This window comes from Pelodiscus sinensis, chromosome 1 (assembly GCF_052426305.1).
Source record: "Pelodiscus sinensis isolate ZL-2025 chromosome 1, ASM5242630v1, whole genome shotgun sequence".
Lineage (NCBI taxonomy): Eukaryota > Metazoa > Chordata > Testudines > Trionychidae > Pelodiscus > Pelodiscus sinensis.
The window spans coordinates 199,401,149-199,421,125 of record NC_143052.1 but is presented as its reverse complement, the minus strand read 5'-3'; the positions used below and the strand labels follow the sequence as shown (position 1 = coordinate 199,421,125).

General features: G+C 42.8%; 1 protein-coding gene across 9 annotated transcripts in view; it reads right to left on the bottom strand.

The window, feature by feature from the left end:
• The window catches only part of CASK (calcium/calmodulin dependent serine protein kinase), a 357,337-nt gene that overhangs the window by 213,642 nt on the left and 123,718 nt on the right, over window positions 1–19,977 (bottom strand). For all 9 annotated transcript variants that reach the window (XM_075912872.2, XM_075912888.2, XM_075912881.2 and 6 more), the window contains exons 3-4: window positions 16,860–16,965; window positions 9,084–9,161 (exon numbers count right to left, since the gene is read on the bottom strand). In XM_075912872.2, the coding sequence (XP_075768987.1) occupies window positions 9,084–9,161; window positions 16,860–16,965 (184 nt within the window). The remainder of the gene's footprint in view (window positions 1–9,083; window positions 9,162–16,859; window positions 16,966–19,977) is intronic.

Here is a 19,977-nt window from a genome sequence, read left to right as displayed (position 1 = left end):
CACACTCAGTGCCCGGCCTCCCTTCCCCCCCAACCTCTGCCCCCAGCTCCCAAAACTCCCAGCCCCCCGACCCCAGTCCTCATGCTTACCTGGTTTCCCCAAGGCTGCCGGCACAAAATGGTTGCTGGTCAAAAGACCTAGGGGAAGCAATGCTTTCCTCTGGGTCTTAGTGCTCAACCACTCCCCTGTTCCTATTCCTGCACTCACTCTTAAAGAGGACATGATGTTTTATTTTAATTTTTTTTGGCTTAAGTCCTTGGAGTCCCCCCACCCTTTTTTCTGCTCAAAAACTTTGGTCTCCCCCTCCCCCCTTTTCTTTCCCGTCAACAGAATTTTTTCCTGGTTTTTGGGGAGGGGGGTGTTCGGTATTTTTGTTTCAACCATCTGGACATCCTACCTGCAGTAGAAAGCTGGCACTGGCACTTTAACCTTCTGGGGGAGTGGGGGTAAGGCTGAAGCACCAGCGCAGACTCCCCACTGCAGAGGGAGAAAGGGGGACTGAGCTCAAGCTGTGACCCACTTGCAGATCACTAGTGGTCCACAAACCCCAGTTTGAGAACCACTGATACAGAACATACAAGAGATATTGTATTGGTACATGATGAAACAATGAGATTATATTGTGCTTCTTTTCCAACTGAACACATCTCAGATAAAGGATAACTCCACACTACCACTCCATTGTGCTTCAACTTTCTGCCTCAGAGGTGAGAAAAAACACTCTCCTGAATGCAGCAATTTACAGCACTACAGAGCACCAGTGTAAACAGGCTCAGAGTGCTCATTCCATGGCCATATTTTCACTTTAAAGTGCTGCCATGACTGTTAGAAGTATAGACAAAGTCAAAACAGAAGCTTCCACGCCAGGGGTGGGTAAAAGGGCCTCTTCAAAAAATTTCCAAAATGGCCCCCGGTAAAAAATTATTGCACATCCCTGCACCACACCAAGCACATCTTAACAACTGGCCTTATGATTTAAAAAAAAGCAGCTGATCATCAGACTTTACTAAGTTTGTATAATAAATTGATATTTTCAATGAACTGGGTAAATCTTGGTTTGAAGTTGCCATCTTTTGGGACTTAAAAAGTTTCAAAATAAATTCTCTGTTTTCAAATCTTATGATTTAAGTCAAGGATTCAGAATAGCGGGCTCCAGGGAATGGAGCACACTGCCCAGTAACAGAGAGCTGTGATCTAAACTCAGCCTGCATTCTATTTGAGGAGTCAATATTCATTGCTGCACCATCTAAATTCAGCCTGGATCTGAGCGCTTTACCCTTCAGCCTCCAAAAGTTGAACTCCTTCAGTTGTTTTCATTCCCTATGTGACGCCAAGAATACATCAGCAAAAGAGTACAAAGGCTTTCCATCATGCACAAATTTGCTTTGTACTGACTTGTTTGGCTACAGGTTTGTCTGTGGCTCATCGGCACCACAAACAATAAATCTGTGACCTGATTTCAAGAAGTGATTAGCCCACATCCTAGTGGGATAAGGGGACTCTACAAGTGCTCTGGCTCCTTTGAAGATCAGGCTGCTAGCTTTTAGCAATTCACTTCTAAGGCATTCCCTAGGACACTTGTTGCAATTGCCTCTCAAATCTTTCTTTGCACACGTGTCAACAGCTTTGATATAAGACTAAGACAAGTTGCAGAGTATTTCTAGATTGGAAACTGAGTTAAACAGCTGTATGCAAAGAGCTAACGGAAGAAACTTTTGGATCTTCCAGTGCATTGAAGAAAGCAATATGGTAACAGGATTTTCTTGCAGATAAAGTGACAAATTATCAGCTTCCATGCATTTCACATGAGCAGAGATTCCATGTACCCTGAGGAAATGGATTCTAAAATATTAAATGCACTTAGCAATGAGCTGTTATATAAAAGCTTCTCATACTCTTTTACAAATTCACATGGCTATTTGTCTCAAATAGGAGAGATTTATCACATACTTATTTCACTGGCATTCATATTTTTGACAAAAATCAACCAGGCACCCAAATAAAAACAAATATTTTTAATATTAATCTCTGAAATCGAGAGCCAAATCTAAAATGTAGGTTTGAATAGTTAAAACTGTAAAATAAGATGATTAAAATAAGATGATTAAGTTATCTGAAAGCATGATCATCACAACTCAGAGTATGCACTACTGTAGGAATCAATTTGGCATAAAATTTAACAAGTCAAAAATAAGACAGTGACTTAGCTGACAGCCTCCCTACAAAAAAGAAGAAGGGAGAGTCACAGCCTCAAGAAGTCTACCTTGAGAAATAAGCAATACTTATTTGTAGAGGTCCAATGGATAACCATAGGATTTGTTACAAGTTCTGATCTTGGTTCCACTGATCCTGTGATTATGCCACTTGTTTAGCACTTTGACCATTCACAGAACCTAATATATAATGCATTTAAAAGACATTAATGAAAAGAGACCATATTATAAAATATCATCTTTTAGGAAAATAAGTTTCTCCAATACTTGTCAAGCAATTCACTTTATTACAGCATGGCAGCATTTCTCAAAGTAGTCCTCAGACCCACACCGAGAAAGTTGCTGCTCCGATTTGTTTACTTACTGGCTCTGCAGCCAGGGCACCTTGAGGCTCCCATTGGCTGCAAATGGCAAATCGCAGCCAATAGGAGCAGCAAGGCTCCGGGGCTGGGGAGCCAATAAGTAAACAAACCAGAGCGGCCTGGTAGCAACTCTTAGAGAGGGTCCACAGACCACTTTGACAAACACTTACAAATGGTGAGGGTCTACAGCCACCTTTTGACAGACTATGTTCACATCAACACATACGCAGCTCCCCAAAGGACAGTCTTCCAAAGCAACAACAGCAGATAATTGACTGAGATGTCAGATTAGTAGAGCCCTGCAAATCTGTGGACATCAGCTTTATATTCGTGGATACTGATGTGGGGATCCATGGCTCATTTTTGCAAATATGGATGTGGATGCAAATTTTGAATTTAGAACCTTGTACATTTTTATATAGATGCTTTATATCCGTGGATACAAATTTTGTATCTATGCAGGGCTCTACAGATTAGAAGTAGGACTATATTTAAGTTCCAATCAATAGATATCAGGGAGAATTTCAATGTAAAGTTTTATTTTGGGTTCATGAGTGCACATGCACACACAGTTGTGCACAATCAACCTGTGGAACTCCTTGCCAAATGATGTTGTGAAGTGCAGGACTGTAACAGGGTTCAAAAAAGAACTAGATACATTCATGGAGGTTAGTTTCTATGAATGGCTATTAGCCAGGGTGGGTAGGAATGGTGTCCCTAGCTCCTGTTTGTCAGAGGCTGGAAATGGATTACAGGAGAGGGAACATGTAATGATTACCTGTTCCATTCACTCCCTCTGTGGCATCTGGCATGGGTCACTGTTGGGTAGATAGGATGTTGGGATAAATGAACCTTTGGTCTGACCCAGTATGGTGGCCCTTCTTATGTTCAGTATACATAATAGAATTTCTTCGGTATATAATTTTAGAACATAGGCACACATCCACCACAGACTAGGTTAGATTTCTGCTCAGTCTATAGAAGTATTGACTATTCCAGGGCTACCCAACATGTGACTTGCGGGCAGCGGTGCAGTTTAGGTTTACGTGGGACTCTAGAAAAACGAACACAGAACTACAAACCCAGAACTTATGAATTACACTCCTAACTCCAACAGATACCTAATCACTCAAAGAGATGTTTACAAAAATCTATGTCCACAGTATGAATTACCACCTTTTGCAGACAACTCAACTATTTATCTTCCCTCGTGAATTTGCCCCTTCTCTCCAATCTCAAATCAGTTCCTTTCTCACGTATATTCGTTTTGAAAATCAATCACACTATTTTCTCAAGTTAAAAAGTCAAACTGAGCATCTTGTCCTCTTTTAAAATATCTCCTGTTCCTATTTTCATTTTCTCTTTTTTATAACTCCATCTACTTCCTAGTCAAGCTCCTGGTAATTTTTAACTCTACTCACCTCCTTTGCTTCTCATATTCAGACTCATGTCAAACAGTTTCTCCTCCTACATCCCCAACATTTGCTACTTCATCATTCTTACTGCTAAGACTCTTTCATGATATTATTTCTCACTTAGAAAACTGTAACATTCTCCTTTCCAGCCTTCTCACCTCTTATTGTACAGCTCAAATACATTCGGAGTTATTTTTCTTTCACAACACACTGATCACATCAGTCTCCCTGGAAACCCTTTGCTGGCTTCTTGTCTGACTCTACATCAAGTTCAAACTCCACTGCAAAGGATTTTATGATTCTAGTTAGTTTCTTTCCATAGCCTCTTCCAGAACATAAGCCTTTAAAGCCTTTACCTCAAAAAGAAACATCAATTTCTGCATGATCCAAAGGCTTTACAGGCACAGCTGACTGCAAAAAGAAACTCACTAGAATTTTTGCTTTGGCTTAGCAGTTAACTTTCAGTATAAAGAACTTGAAACAGATAAAAACTGATTAATACTACTCTGTTTTAATCTGCCTGAAGCTCTTTTCACAGAAACGTTGCTAATGGAAGCAATATATGATGCCTGTCATTTTGCCTACTCAGGGTTTCAGGCTATTGCCTGTGCTACCAACACTTAAAATCAGCCCTTTTCTTATAAGTTTGATTCATTAGGTGGCACTCTTGTCCCATACTGAACTAATGCCAAGCAGACTGTTACATCCCGCTGATTTTGAAACAGCAAATAAAATCAATGTCCTTACCAACTGTGATTCTTAAAGATTCTAAGGCAGTAATAGGCAAACTAAGCTAGCAAGTGGGCCTCAAGACTGTTTTAACCAGGAATGTCTCCTGGGCTAGTGTAGTTTTGCTAACTGTGCTTGTATAGCTAGAATTTGAGGGCTGTTCTGATTGAATCACAGCAGAGCTTTGATTGGATGCAGAGGGAGTTCACCACTCTCATAGCCAATATTGTGTGTAATCGGCACACATCTTAATCCACATTCCCTTGTTTTTCATGCATGTCACTTTAGTAATACTAATAGAAAAAAGACTAAGCAGACAGAAATGAGCAGAATCTGGAAACCCTGCGCATGGGCAATGGAAAACAAAATATCTCATGGGCCACACATAGAGCCCCGATGGGCCGTAGGCTATCCACCACTATTCGAAGGGCTTGTCTATAATTAAAATGCTGTAAGGGCACACTTGTGCCATGTGATGCTTCAATGCAGATCTATGTCAACATGGCGGGTTCTCCCAGTGGTACAGGTAACCCATCTCCATCAGAGGTGGTGCATTTTCCTATCAACCTACAGCTGTGTACTCGGGGACCTGGGATGGTTTAACTACACTGTGCAGGGTATGGATTTTTCACCCAGAACAACATAATTATGCTAATCTCACTTTTTAGTGTAGATCAGACAAAATAAAGGAATTTAGGAATGTAACCAATAGCCTGGATAAATTGTAAGTCTGAATAATTGCTTCCTTTTCTTCCAAATTCTATTGTTTCAGACAAGTTTACAAGGGGGCCGTCCCCCCTGCTTGTTAAGCTCACCAACCCCCTTTTGTCCGCCGCAGCTGTATTATGGCCTCCCCTCCTACCCGTGGCACAACAGGATGGGGGCCAACACCAGCCCTACCTGTGGACCCCTGCTCACTATGTTTGTCAACCCTCCTCTCCCCAGATAGCCACTTTCACAGCCAGAGAGCCTGTTAACCTTGCACTGCTTACATAGAAAAGTGAACAAATGAAGATGCATTGGAAAAAAAAGCTATGAATGGATGTATTGTTTACATTTAACAGTACTTCATTAAATACTACATTTGTGATTTCTGGACTGTCATTACTGAATATTTTGATACCCAGTCATCTTCTAGACTGAGACCGAGCCACATAGACCTGGCCGCCGTGTCCGAATTGTCCATTGTGAGCATTTATATACAGGCCAACACAATGAAAGCTCTGTCCCTGGGATGAAACAAATAAATGGCGCATGGGAACAGTTTTTATTGGGGCAAGGAGGCAGAACTGTGTTGTGAGAGGGGACTCTTGGCGTGTGTGTGCATGAGAGCGCAACAAGGCTCGGGGGGGAGGTGAATGAAGGAGTTCTTGGAGGGTGATGAGCATGTATGTGAGTGAGGATGCTCTTGGTGGAGGAGTATAGAGGGGCTGCAGCCGATAGGGGTGTGGGGACAGAGGCTGGTGAGCAGGAAAGGCTTCCAGCAGCAATGCAAGTATGGCGCGTGGAGGGGCTTGGCTGGAGGGAGGTGACTGAGGGGGCTGGAAGTGGGGTACGGAGGGGCTGCAGCTGGCAGAGGTGTGGGTGGCAAGTGGAGGGGCTTGGCTGGAGGGGAGAGGACGGAGATAGTAGCATGGTGCAAGGAGGGTTTGTAAGCTGCGGGGGGAAGAGACTGGTCATGTGAAAGGGCGTGTGTGTTCTGGGCTTGATCCAGCTGGCAGCGATTGTAGCATGGCCCGAGGAGGGGCTGCAGGCTGTGAGGGGGAAGAAACCGGTCAGTGCAGAAGTTGGCCAAGGCCAGAGCATGGGGCAGGAGCAGGGGCTGGGGTCCTAAGATGCCCCCCAGGGGAGCAATGTAAGGACCACAGGAGCAGCCTGGAGCAAGGGGTGGATAAGCCAGAGGGCAGTGCTTTATCATACACTTATGGTACATGGAACTGATGCACAAAGTGTAGCAAGACCTTAAGAGTGGCTATTGTGGTGCCATGAACTCAGGAAACGAGGAAACAAAACAATTAAAGCACATGCTGGCTCATTTTGCCCTAGGAAATCTTTACAGAGAAGGGCAGTAGCTCCCAGAAGGGCTGGCTCTGAATACCCAGTGCTTGCTAGGACCCTGAGGGAAACTCATATGAAGTACAGTCACATGGCTGAGTTTTTGCAGCAGCTTGGGGATCATCTCCCCTGGCCACTTGCCTCTCGCCAGCAGCTAGAAAGCAGAGTACTGGCCCCTGCGGGCTGCCGGGGTTCGATGGCTGAGACGGCATGAGCTGCCTGCGGGCCTCACGTGACTCTCATGATCTGCCTGTGGAGGATCCGACTGCTGGCCCCTGCAGGCTGCTGCGGTTTGGTGGCTGAGGTGGTGTGGAGCTGGCAGTGCTGCACTGGGAACCAGCTGGTTTCCTGCAGGCCCCGCTTGACTCTTGCGATCCGCCTCGCAGAGGGAGCCAAGTGCTGGCCCCTGTGGGCTGCCGGGGTTTGGCGACTCAGGCGGCGTAGAGCTGGCAGCACCACGCATGGGGTGACGTGAGGAGATGGGCAAGGAAGGAGAGGAGAGCATAATTTACCCTCTGGGTTTAGCTACTCACAGTCACCCTGGTCGCAAGCTGTTTGCCTCAGTGTTCTCCCTCTGAGCTAATGGAGTTAGCAGCAGGGTGGAAAGAGGGAGGCCTTGTGGCTGAGGGGGGAGGGGCTGCAGGATGCAGAGTGATGTGATGACATCCCGCAGGAAAATCTTCTTTTATATACAGAGAGATTTCTTGTCCTAAACTGTTGCAGAATGTTACTGTGGGGTGCTATTAAGTACTTGTGATATGATCCCAGCAGTGCTGTAGTTAAGATTGCATTATATTTTACACAAAGCACAGTTTAAATCCTTTAAATTACCATTAAACCTCATACAGATTATTGCCAAACGCGCATAAATTTAAATGAGGACAAACATCAATATGCTAGCTAATTTCCATACTATATTCAGTTCTAATGTGCTTAGAATTTATTTTAGAATTCTTTCTATCCCCCTACAAGTCTAATCTTTTTGGGTCTGGAAAGTTTAATTTCAACACTTAAATATTTCTAATTTACAGGATTAACTGATGTAGAAAAATATACCAGCACTGTAGGACCGAAGGGAGGTATGAAGTTAAAAAAAAAATTAAGGCAATAGCTGACATACTTTTTTCACATATCAGGGAAGCAGATGAAGAAAGTTTCTCTGCTATGGGGTTCTTGGTGCAAAATAAAGGAACAGGGATCAATGATTGCTGAAGCCAAGAAAGTTATACTCAGCATGGGCTACAAGAAGCTGATGGTGACAGGATAACACTTAAGTAATGAAGTAGACAGGGGACAAACACTTTTCTTTACCTGACAAATCTACTACTATTTGCTAGAGGGGATTCTTGGTGCTGAGTACCAGAGCAGGGCTAATGAGTAGAAAAGGCAATAAAGTGTTCACTGCTCCGGCAGTGAAAGGCATTCATTGCTCTTTGGCCATCCCCAGGTTACCTTTCCTCTTTATTGCTAACCCTAACCCTTGCTTCTTCCTTGCTCCCCCACAGCTACATATCTTTACCATTCCCTCCTCCATCCCCAACTGAATCCTACTCAATCCCTTCTCCATGCATGGAATTGTTATGGTTTGCAAAAGAGGAATCCTGATGCGGTAGCTGGAGCAGGTTAATTCAATGAAGAAGCCAAAAACATTAGGCTGAGGCAGGGACTGCAGGAGTAGTCAGGGGCAATATCCCTCTAATCTTTTCCATCCATGTATGGATTTTTCTATCCATGCACAGAGGCGTGTGCGGGTGAGAGTTCTACAGGTATTTAAAAGGAGTGCAATAGAGAAGCAGATTTTTTTTAAAAAAAGAACATTCAATTAAATGCTAGCAATATAGAATTTCTTTGTCCACTGATAACTTTGTATTCATTTTCATTGTAGCCTACCATGAAGTAAAAGCTAAAAAATGTAATGGGTTAGTAAAACATTTACAGGGATAAGCTTGACACCACTAAACACTGCTGAGGCAGTGCCAGCAGGAAAATGAAATGTTTAGTCTCACCAGGCAATTAGCCATCAAATCCCACCCACTGTGACAGCCATAAAAAGGCAAAGATGAAAACTTAAACATTGACTTTGAAATAGCACTTTATCCAACAATCACACCAAGCACAGAGCAGAACAACTCAAGTATAGGAAACCACTTTTATATATAGTTTCCTTTAAAATGCTATATAGTAGATCTCCCTACAAGACTGTGTAAACAGTTTTAGAGTATTTCTATTCTGAACCATAAATCAGTACAAGTGAAATTCCACCCTTTCCTCTTTACACTAAAGGATTAGTTAAAAAATAGAGTACATACCTGGCTACAGCTTCACTGTATACAAAACCAGCATCTGCTCTCTTTACAATTTCAAAACACAGATCTGCTCCATCCATACTGTGGGTAAAAAGATATGAAAAAAGTTCTTGTAAGAAAACAAATAGGCTGTCAAGTCCAACTATGGTAATTTTTTTTTCAGAAATATGTTCCATTTGTATAATGCTCATATCAAAAGTGATTTAGGCGTATGATAATTTATAATTAAACAAAACACATTTAGTAACTACATGTTGGACCTCCCTTGTCTGGCATCTGACCTGTCCTGAAGGAGGGAATTTGCCACATATGGGGTGGTCCCCTGCCACTGGCTTCCCAGGACACTGTGCCTCCCTACAGTTGGCTCTGCTCCCGCCCCACTGCCACTGGGATCCAGCTTGCAGGGCTAGGGTTGCCAGGTGTTCGGTTTTCGCCCAGATAGTCTGGTAATTGCGTCTTCTGCCCGGCAAAAAAAAAAAAAAAAACAGAAAATACCAGACATGCAAAATGTCTGGTATTTTCTGTTTTTCTCGGACAGATGATGTTGCTGGACCAGAGAATCCCAGATTTCAAAGGTTCAACCCATATATCCAAATGGTCATGTAAACTAAAAATTCCCCAAACCAAAACATCTTACTACTACCCCAACCCTTTAAGTCTGGGAAAGTAGCAAACCTTTACAGCAGTGGTGCCCAAACTTTTTACACACTATGGCAACCCAAACAATTACAAATATGCATGCCAAATAAATTTTACATATTTTATAAAGAATTAAAAGTACCTGTATTGATTCATATTATTAAGTTCAGCTTGTTTTGGATGTTATCTACATAGCTTGTTTCTATGTACAGGACTGTCTATGTACACACACTTGTGTAAACTAAAAGGATGTAAATATGACGACAAAATGATAATGAATCAGCCATTAGTATATTGTATTGAAGCCGGGCGCAAGCCTTATGAAATTTTTTCATGGGCCAGAGATTGGGCACCCCTGTTTTAAGTTCAACAAATGTATAGAACCAACATCTGGTGTCTGTGCATTGTAATCCTTCGAGGCTGCAAACAAATAATTTATCATGTTCTTAAAAAGCATTCAGTATTTGGGTTCCCTAAATATTTAGTGGGTCCCATGCCCGATGGGTAACAATTGATCTATATCACAGCAATAACTTGATCTCTATCTCTCTCTCTCTCCGCCAAAACATTCCCACCTCCCAAACCACACCTAGGTTGTTTTTTTTTACATTTGAAACGCTAGAGCTGTAGTGACTCAAATTATTCTAAATTTTTGTAAAAGCCACAAGGCATAACACATTTCAAGAAAATCAATGCAAGCATGTAGATTTTAGAGCACTTAGAATCCTTTTCCTTTGAACAGCAAGGAGAGGGGGATGATGGAGGGAAAGAGCTCCCTATATATCCATCTGCACCCTAAGAGGCTTTGAAAGAATCAGTGTCCCATTCATATCTGTATGATATCAACTGAAGGAGAACACTTCCAGGTGAATACAATAAAACCATCTCTGAAACACCATGAACCATTTCATTAATCTTGGTGAGTGTCATACTCTTAGTGCCTTACAGCGCTCACATACATGAAATAGGCCCAATCAGCTCTCCACCAAAGGAGTAAGACTTCTCCAGAGCCTGGCTCTCATTGAGGAGGCAAATTGGGAGTCTCAGAGCCTTACAAAAGGCAAAGAGTCCCAGAACTCTGTTCAAGTTACTGGGATATGAAAGGTTCAACCCCTGTAAATAAGCACTGTACCCCCCAGATCCTGGCACACATTGGGGGGGCAGCAAGAGGGCCTCAGAAACCCAGTGGGATAGCCCCCCCGTTCCAGCTCATTTGAGTAAAAAAGGAAGAGAGACTAAGACTCCTGGAGAGTGGCCAGAGCCACCCAGATCTGAGCTCACACAGAGAAAAAGATCATGTGGGCCTGATATACGTCCCAGAACCTACTTTCCCTCAGGTCCATACCCCTTTTTCCAAACCCCAACCCCTTCGCTCCCATACTGGGTGGGGAGCTGCTCCTGGCCCCATTGGTGAACTGGAACCCTAAGGGTGATGCTTACTGGTTAACCAGTTAACTTTTCACATCTTTAGTATCAAGTCTAAGATTATAGGTTATACTTCTCTCATCCTCAGAACTTGAGTGGTGTCAAACCAGAGAATCTGCAGAAGCACAGGAGGCCAATATTGTAGGCTTTGTAGCAAGTGGGTCTCTTTTTATTTGTATTTCGCTGAGGCAAACAAACAGAACAATGCCTGCAATGCTGCTTAATAATGTATGACTGTAATGGTATACCTTATATAAGCCTATAATTAGTTACGGATTATCAGATCTCTTCAGTCCCCCTCTGCTCCCTCAGAGCCAGGTGCCCTCAGCCCCTCTGTTCTAACCCAATCCCCCTCCACTCCCCCAGAGCCAGGCCCCCAGAGCCAGGCACCCAATGCCTCACCCCTCTTCCAGAGCCAGGCTCTCCCAGCCCCGCCCCCAACGCAATCCCCCTCCCCTCAAGCCAGGCACCCTCAGCGTCGACCGAGCCACCACCACGCGCTTCTCCCTCCAGGCTCTGGGGCATGTGCACAGAGCGGCTGGCCTTGAGCAGTCCGGATGCACAGCTCAGAACCAGCAGGAGTTGCATTTCTGTAATCCAGAAGCTACAGGTTGGCCACCCCTGTTATAAACAATGTAACTGGGCAGGCCGCACTTAGATAACTTATAAAGATGTAGTCGTGGGCCACAAAAAAATTAGATTGGGCCACATGTGGCCCACAGGCTGCATGTTTGACATGACTGGTTTAGGGTAATTTTCAGTAGTCACTCTAGTAGCTGAAAGAGTATGTACCAATCATAGTGAACAGAAACTGCACATTCTGCTGCATACATGATGCTGTGTAAACTGTCTGCTGATAATTCAATGTTATGTACAATTTTATATATTTGCTGCTGTTACTGTGTAAAAATTCAGGTGCAGTTTAGGAGCAGCAGATGGTACATTTTGTGCGTAACAGAGAAAGCTTTATGTATGGCTTTGAACACAAAATGTTCATGTGCAGCAACTAACAGTGCATGAGGTCCTCATCAGCTGCTGCATTTACATCCACCCCACAGGTGAGCCATCTCCCACTTTGCTCAGTGTCAAGCAGCCACTTAAGAATTTTTAAAAATAAAAAAATTAAAATGTAAGCAATTTCAATAAACATACATCACTGTGAAGCTGTTAGATCTGTTACAGACATAATATAGATGATATAAACACCAAGAAAAAGTTAAGCCACCAAATGTAAACTCTCTTCTCTGCTCTGCCCAGTGGTACACATCTTATTGCCACAACTACTAAATATTGCATACCACACACCACAATCTTAGCTTGCTATGAACATCATCTTTCCATTACCCGCCTTTATCAAACTATTCCTACCCAGCACAACACATCACTGATTATTCACAACAAATAGTGTTAGGATCGGGTAATTTAATAAAAAGTATATGGAAAAGGGAAGCTAGAGGGAAGGGCGGAGTTTCAGTTCCAGTACATGCAATGTACAGTAGCTTTAGTGTGACTGAGGAATGTCTGTGGATGAAAGACAGGGTATGTATTTATACGTGATTTTTCTTTTCACTACTTCCAGTTTGGAATTGTGTCAGCTATGTTGTGTGTGTAACAAAACTATTTCACAGTGAAGATTTTTGTATACTAATATTAAATATCAGTAAGATTATGTTATTTAAAAGCCAATTCAGAGTATTTGTACCATAATTCTCAGCTACCAGAATGGTAAAATAGATGTAAACTCCTGTTTACATTTCCAATTTTTAAAAAATCCTTTTAATTACTACAGTGAGTGTCCCTAAGGTATACATAATCATTTTACAGTACTGTAATTAAAACCCTTGGCCCTGTGCTCTGGGACTTGCAGAATAAAGTACCATCAGTACTACATGTAATTTATTGCTTAGAAAGAAAAAAAAATACTTGGCAGTCAACATATCATAAGTAAACAGACATGGCTTTAAAAAACCCTCAAATCTGAGGCAATGATTTCTTAGGCCACATCTTTACTGTCCTCCTACTTCCTGATTCTCAACTTCAGAGATAACCCTATTATAAGTGGAGATGATTCTATTAGCATATATGCAAAGTGCATTTGTGAATACTGGTGAGAGTGCCAACACAGCTTACCATATTGAAAAAATATGTGGCTTGCTCTACTTAAGCAGGGTAGGCCAGTAGGGACCTAAACCATAAACACAGATTGATAGAAAGCAGGGAGACAAAGAAAAGCACCAGATGGCAATAGTGTATGTATATGCATGGCCTGGGTGTGCAGGGGAGTGGTAAAACAGAAAATGAAATCCCCATTGTTCAAGGTATGAAGTACAGGGAGAAGGAGTGAATTTAGAAGGATTTAGAGAAGATGGAGAGCAAGGAACAGCATTATTTTACTTTGTGTGTGTTTTCCCCTCCTTGAATATTATTCCCAAAGCCTGAAAACTCTCCTGTTCTTGTCAGGCTAGGAAGGAACATTACCATTTGGAACAGAGGACAAAAATTCTATAGGCTTTGATAAATGTGCAGAAGAAGCTTCATTTTGCATTCTTCAGGAGGTGATTTTTCAATCATTTGTAACTGAGTCCCCCACTCCAAATTAGCTATCAGACTTAACTCATGAAAACTAGTCATAACACAAATGGCGGGTGTGTGTGTGTGGGGGGGGAGAATCAGCCATTTTTAACAGTTATTGTTGAGCAAGAAATTGTAAACTGCTGAAAAACTGTATTACTACACTCTCCCTTAAAACAATGATAGGTAAAATGATTATTTTCAAACAAAAAAAAACCATTTTCATGAGGTGAAACACTATAATTTAACAGGAGTATCCAAACTGCCTCAATAAACTTTAACTTCTTTTTAAAAACTAGTAATATAAAAACAAAAATGTTCATGATTGATTTGATAATTCATAGCATTAGAGTTACAAAAATACCTCAAATCTACAGTTAAAAGGGTGTTTACATATATTTATCTCCCCTTTTGTCATCCCTTCCCTCCTTACAGAAAATGCAAACCATACCCAATAAACAGATTCCTAATAGGGGTGACACGTGTTCCTAGATGCACCCTACTAGGAATATCATACCCAAAACTGAATAATATTGCCATCCCTATAATGTGGGATTTAAAGAAAGATAGATATAAAATAAAAATATGGCAAAGAGCCCCATATAACATTTGTACTGAACAAAATGTATATTTGAAAACTGAAGCTCCTATCTCTCCAGACCCTTGAGTAAAATCTCTTCTAACCAGTAGGTGGAGATAGACACACATTAACGAACAAAATGTACTTTTTGTCATCTTCATTCCATCTTGGACTTTCCCACTTTAAATTAGTAGAGTAATGTGTGATGAAAAACCACTATTATTTTAGTAAACGGTGAATTTTGTGTGATGATAATATCAGACTCTAATTACAGGCAGTCCCCGGGTTACGTACAAGATAGGGACTATAGGTTTGTTCTTAAGTTTAATCTGTATGTAAGTCAGAACTGGCGTCCAGATTCAGCCGCTGCTGAAAGTGACCAGCAGCTGACTACAGGAAGCCAGAGGCAGAGTTGCTCTGTCCCGGGCTTCCTGGAATCAGCCTCTGATCAGTTTCAACAGGCTGAATCTGGATGCCAGTTCCGACTTACATACAGATTCAACTTAAGAACCCCAGGCGTCCGCAAGTCAGCTGCTGCTGAAACTGATCAGCGGCTGATTCCAGGAAGCCCAGGGCAGAGCAACTCTGCCTCGGGCTTCCTGTAGTCAGCGCTGGTCAGTTTCAGCAGAGGCTGACTTGGGGACACCTGGGGCAGAGCAGCTGGGGTGCTGCCGGGTTGGTCCAGTAGCACCCAGAGCGGCGCTGCGGGACGAACTGGCAGTGCCCCAGCTGCTCTACCACAGGCGTCCGGAGAAAAGCCTGGTCTGCTGGGGGGGGGGGGGGTACTAGCTGCGCCCGCCCCTCCCCCACCAGCAGACCAGGGAGACGTGGGCGGCGGACCGAGACGCACCGCGGTGCCGCCGCCCGGGTCCTCCGCGGCTTTGCTCCGCGTCTCCCTGGTCTGCTGGTGACCAGCAGACCAGGGAGACGGGGAGCAAAGCCTCTGAGGACGCCGGCAGCGGGACAGCCGCGGCGCGTCTGGGCTGTCCGCGTGCTCCGCGGCTTTGCTCCACGTCTCCCTAGTCTGCTGGAGACCAACTTGCAAGTGGAGACCAACTGGAGACCAAGCTTCCAACTTGCAACTGACCACAGAAAACAAGACACATACAGGCAATCTCCGAGTTATGTGGATCCGACTTATGTCGGATCCGCAGTTACGAACCGGGTTTGCTCCGTGTCTCCCTGGTCTGCTGGAGACCACCAGACCAGGGAGATGGGGAGCAAAGCTGCGGAGCACGCGGGCAGCGGACAGCCCAGACGCGCCGCGGCTGTCCCGCTGCTGGCGTCCTCAGAGGCTTTGCTCCCCGTCTCCCTGGACTGCTGGTCTCCAGCAGACCAGGGAGACGCGGAGCAAACCCCGTTCGTAACTGCGGATCCGACATAAGTCGGCGTAACTCGGGGACTGCCTGTATGTGTCTTGTTTTCTGTGGTCACTTGCAAGTTGGAAGCTAAAACCAGTCTTCTCTGCCCATTTCTCTCTATACTGAGAATACAAAAAAATGTAAAGCCACATTTGCTCTCAAATCTATTGATAGATGTAAACTCCTGAAAATATTTGAGCATGACTAATTCAAAACCTTTTGTTAAAAAATGTTTATTGTGAAAGTTTGCTGATGGTATTGATACAGTCTACAGCTATTATTTTGATAAGAAATGGCCAATATTTTTAAACTGAGGAGCCTAAAGTTAAACTTTTAAATTTGTATTCCAACATCTAAACATGTGGCCTAATTTTCAGAAGTGCTGGGAAAGCTCATCTACCAATGAAGTTAATGGGAGCTACAGGTACTCAGTGTCTTTAAAAATTAGGCCATTTACAAGCAGGGGCTATAAATGTATTGAAGAAATAAACCTTAGATATCTAGGTTTCAAAAATGTTAGCCAATTGCTTTTTTTCTGGTACAATTTAAAAAATAATTTAGAAACAGCCTGTTGTAAAGAGAATTAGGATCATTTTTGGATGATCATACAACAGAATAATTTTGTTGCATGTCTCTCAAGGAAGCATTGTAAACTAACTTAACTTTTATACCTAAAACATGGTGCTTTTAAAAGAAAGTGTCACTCTAAAAACTGATGCACTTTGTACTTCACAAATAATTGGGAAATCTCATTTTAAATCTACAACAAATATTAAATATTGACATGATTTAAATTGCATCTGCTATGCTTAACATATTTTTGTTACTAGAGCTGACCAAGTAATTAATTTGTCAGTTTCCAGGCTAAACCAGACATTTAAAAATGGTTTAATTTCATGTAAACGATTTTTTCTTTGATTTGTTTAATTTCAAGTTGTTTATCCTATATTTTTGAAATAAATCCAGACACATTCCTAAAAAGGTTTCAAAATGAAAAGTTTTGAAAATGTTGAAAAAATATTTTGACTTCAAATTCAATTTTATTAGCCAAAAATATTTACTAAATTCTACATGAATTCATAAATAATTCTGGCTGCCCAGAAACTTCCAATTTTGAGAAAGAAAGTATTCAACTGAAAAATATTGCCCAATTCTAGTCATTACTTAAATAACACAGTGATAAAAACCAAGAAGGAAACTTACAATTCGAACACCATATAAAGCATTCCATCTGAACTGTAGGTCTCCAACAATTCAACAATATGGGGATGCTTCAGCATGTGACAGATACTGGCTTCCCTCTTCAGATCTGCAGAAAATAATGAAAAGTATTGTATTAGTCGCCTGGATCACAAATAGAAAGGACATAATCTTTCAGTAGGTTAACATCTGACATTATTTCCAAAATAGTCTTTAGTTTTTCTAATCAAAAACTAGTAAGAGAGTAATGACTCGCTTTCTCTTCTCTGAGAAAGTGTACTTCTGGAAAAAGGTAATGTGTTTTTTTCTGATACAAGAGTAAGGTATACTATTAAATCTGTTAGTGGAAAAGTACAACTGTAGTAAAAAAATAAATAATTCCTAAAATCTTATGTGAGGTTCTTTTTCTAAAATTTCTAAACTGATTATTCTAAAATAAACTGTACACCACATTTAGAAAAATCAATACTCTACTAAATACTGAGGGTCATAACTTTTGAAATACACAGCTATGTATATGCAACAAATCTTCTGTTGCTGCTCCTTTATGGTAGTGGTCAGAAGAGTGCAACAGCTGTCCACAAACTTCAGCCAGTCTGGATGTGGGCAAAGGGGAAAGAGGGAGGTAACTCATCAGCCCTTGGAGCATGCTTAGCAAGGCATTTCCAAAAGTGACCTACTTTTTGGCTTATCAGGTTAAAGTAGATTGTAGCTTGTTGCTATTTTTGTTTTTGATTGGCTCCCAGCTCCTGTCTGTCCCCAAGCCTGGCCAATCAGAAAGCTCAACAGGTAATGAGCATTTGGTTCCAGCTGCTGCATCACCTCCCTGTGGGTTTCAGAGGGGTAGCTGTGTTAGTTTGCAACTGAAAAATCTTAAACTGAAAGTAGTCCTGCAGCACCTTACAGACTAACAAAAAACATAGATGGTATCAAGAACTTACATGGGCACAACCCACTTCTTCAGATGAATGGAGCAAGGGGTCCAGAGTTGCAAATAAATAGCAGAAAAAGAGGGATTGGGGAGGGAAAGAAAAGTGTGTGTGTGGGGGGAAATCAATTAATTAGAGTGTCGATTAGCGTGTCTGTGCTAAATGAGGCTAATAGAGTGGGCTATAAATGCCCGATATTACAAGATAAGTATCAGGCATTTTTAGTCCACTCTATTAGCCTCACTTAGCATGGACACTTTAATTCAGGGGTCAGCAACCTTTCCCAAGTGATGTGCCAAGATTTAACTCTCCTGCCCTGGGCCATGCCGCTCTCCCGGGTGGATGGGGGGGGGGGGGGGGGGGAGGGTCTCTCCACTGCGCACCCAGTGGGCCACTTTAGTCAATGCAAACCTTTCCGTGGCCTACCAGTTGCTAATGGAAACTCACTGTTAATTACATAATTATACCCCAACCATTTTGCTAGTGTTGGAGCTGGGGAGAATGGTTTACTTTAAATTATTAAACAGACTAAGCATTTTAACTCTCTCATTAGTTTATCAAATTTCATTTTCAATAAAGTAAAATATTATGTACATTACAAAAGGTTTCAATGTTTTCTTTATTTATGGCAGGGGTGGGGAACCCTTCTTGGGTTGGGGGCTACTGACCCACAGAAAAGTCAGTTGGGGACCAGACAAGTGAGAAGCAAAAAAACCTCTAAATCTCCCAACTGAGACACCTCACTCCTCTGGCACTCCAGCCCCAAGGGGTGAGGGGAAGGGACAGAGAGGACTGAGGTTCAAGGCTTCCCATAGGCCAGATTTACTTTTCTGGGGTTCCAGAGCTAGTGGATTTTGTGGACCCCCTTATGCTCTGGGGTGGGAACAAAAATGAGGGATTCAATATATAGGACAGGACTGCCATCAAGTGAGATAAGAATGCAGAATCTGGGTGGGAGGTGAGGTGAAAAACTGGACGAGAAGGGCAGGATCTGGAAGAGAGTTTGGCTGCATGAGGGTATGGGCTGGGGGTACAAGAGGGAGTAATGCAGAAAAGGTGATAGGGTGAGAACGCAGCCAAATAGATAGTTGGGGATGGAGGCAAAGAAGTGGAGAGTAAAGAAAGTGCAGCTTCTGCAAAGTAAAATTGTATCTCCCCTCACATCTTCACTCTGCTCCAGCCCACTCCCCTTAGCCCCATGATCCCCCGCATCGCCCCATGTCCCTCAGTGCAACCCCTGCCCCCTCCCATCCTGCCCTGCATCCTCCTTCATGCCCCCCTTCTACCCTCACATACCTGTGCCCCAAGCGTACTCACTGGTAGACCCGCAGCACTGGGACTTCCAGGCCCCAGGAGCATCACTGGGACGGGGGGGGGGGGGGGGGGAAGAGGAAGGGCGGGAGTCTCTTCCCAGCCCAGCCCGGCCCAGCCCTTCGCCTGCAGCTCCTGGGCTGGGGAAGAGAGAGCCTGGTAGGGCTGGCTCCAGCCTGGCTAGGCGCAACATGGTGCTGGGGAAGGGGCTCGCTGATCCCACACAGAGCCCGTGGGGACCCAGTCACATAGAGATTTGAGGTTCTTCTAGGGATCAGCTTGTTTTGGCCTTGTTTTGAAACAGAATTAGCTTGGTTTTTGCATTATTGTGAAAGCTGGCATGCTTATTTACAGCATGAAAGTTGGCAACTGACCCAGAGACAGACAGAGCAATATCTGAGCAGAGGAGATTTCTGCCCTGAAGGCTGATGCTGACAGGCTTCCTTTTACTATTTTCACCAGGAAGATAACCACAAGAAATAAGAAAGTGAAGAAAGATTCCAAGCTATTCAAAGAATAGGGTGCTTGCTGTTTTTCAGCTCAGGAGAATGTGGTGACAAAGGCCAAATCAGTGGTGGGTGTTTTAAATGCATAGGTTTTGTAGCCTTAGCACCTTTTGATAGTGAAAAAAACTGTACATTTGATACTATTATATTTCTTTGCATAGTATGTGCTAGAATGATAATATGTTTAGATTTATGACAAGTTTTGGTTAACTCTCAAATTGCCTTTTTATAAACTTTTTATTTGTTTGCTTTAGGCCATGCAGTTTTACTGAATTGTGGTCTTTATTCCAAACTGGGGGAACTCAGCATACTGGCATCCCTGATGGTCCAACTTTGCATATTTCTTTTATAAATTATTATCCACAGTGGGTGTTC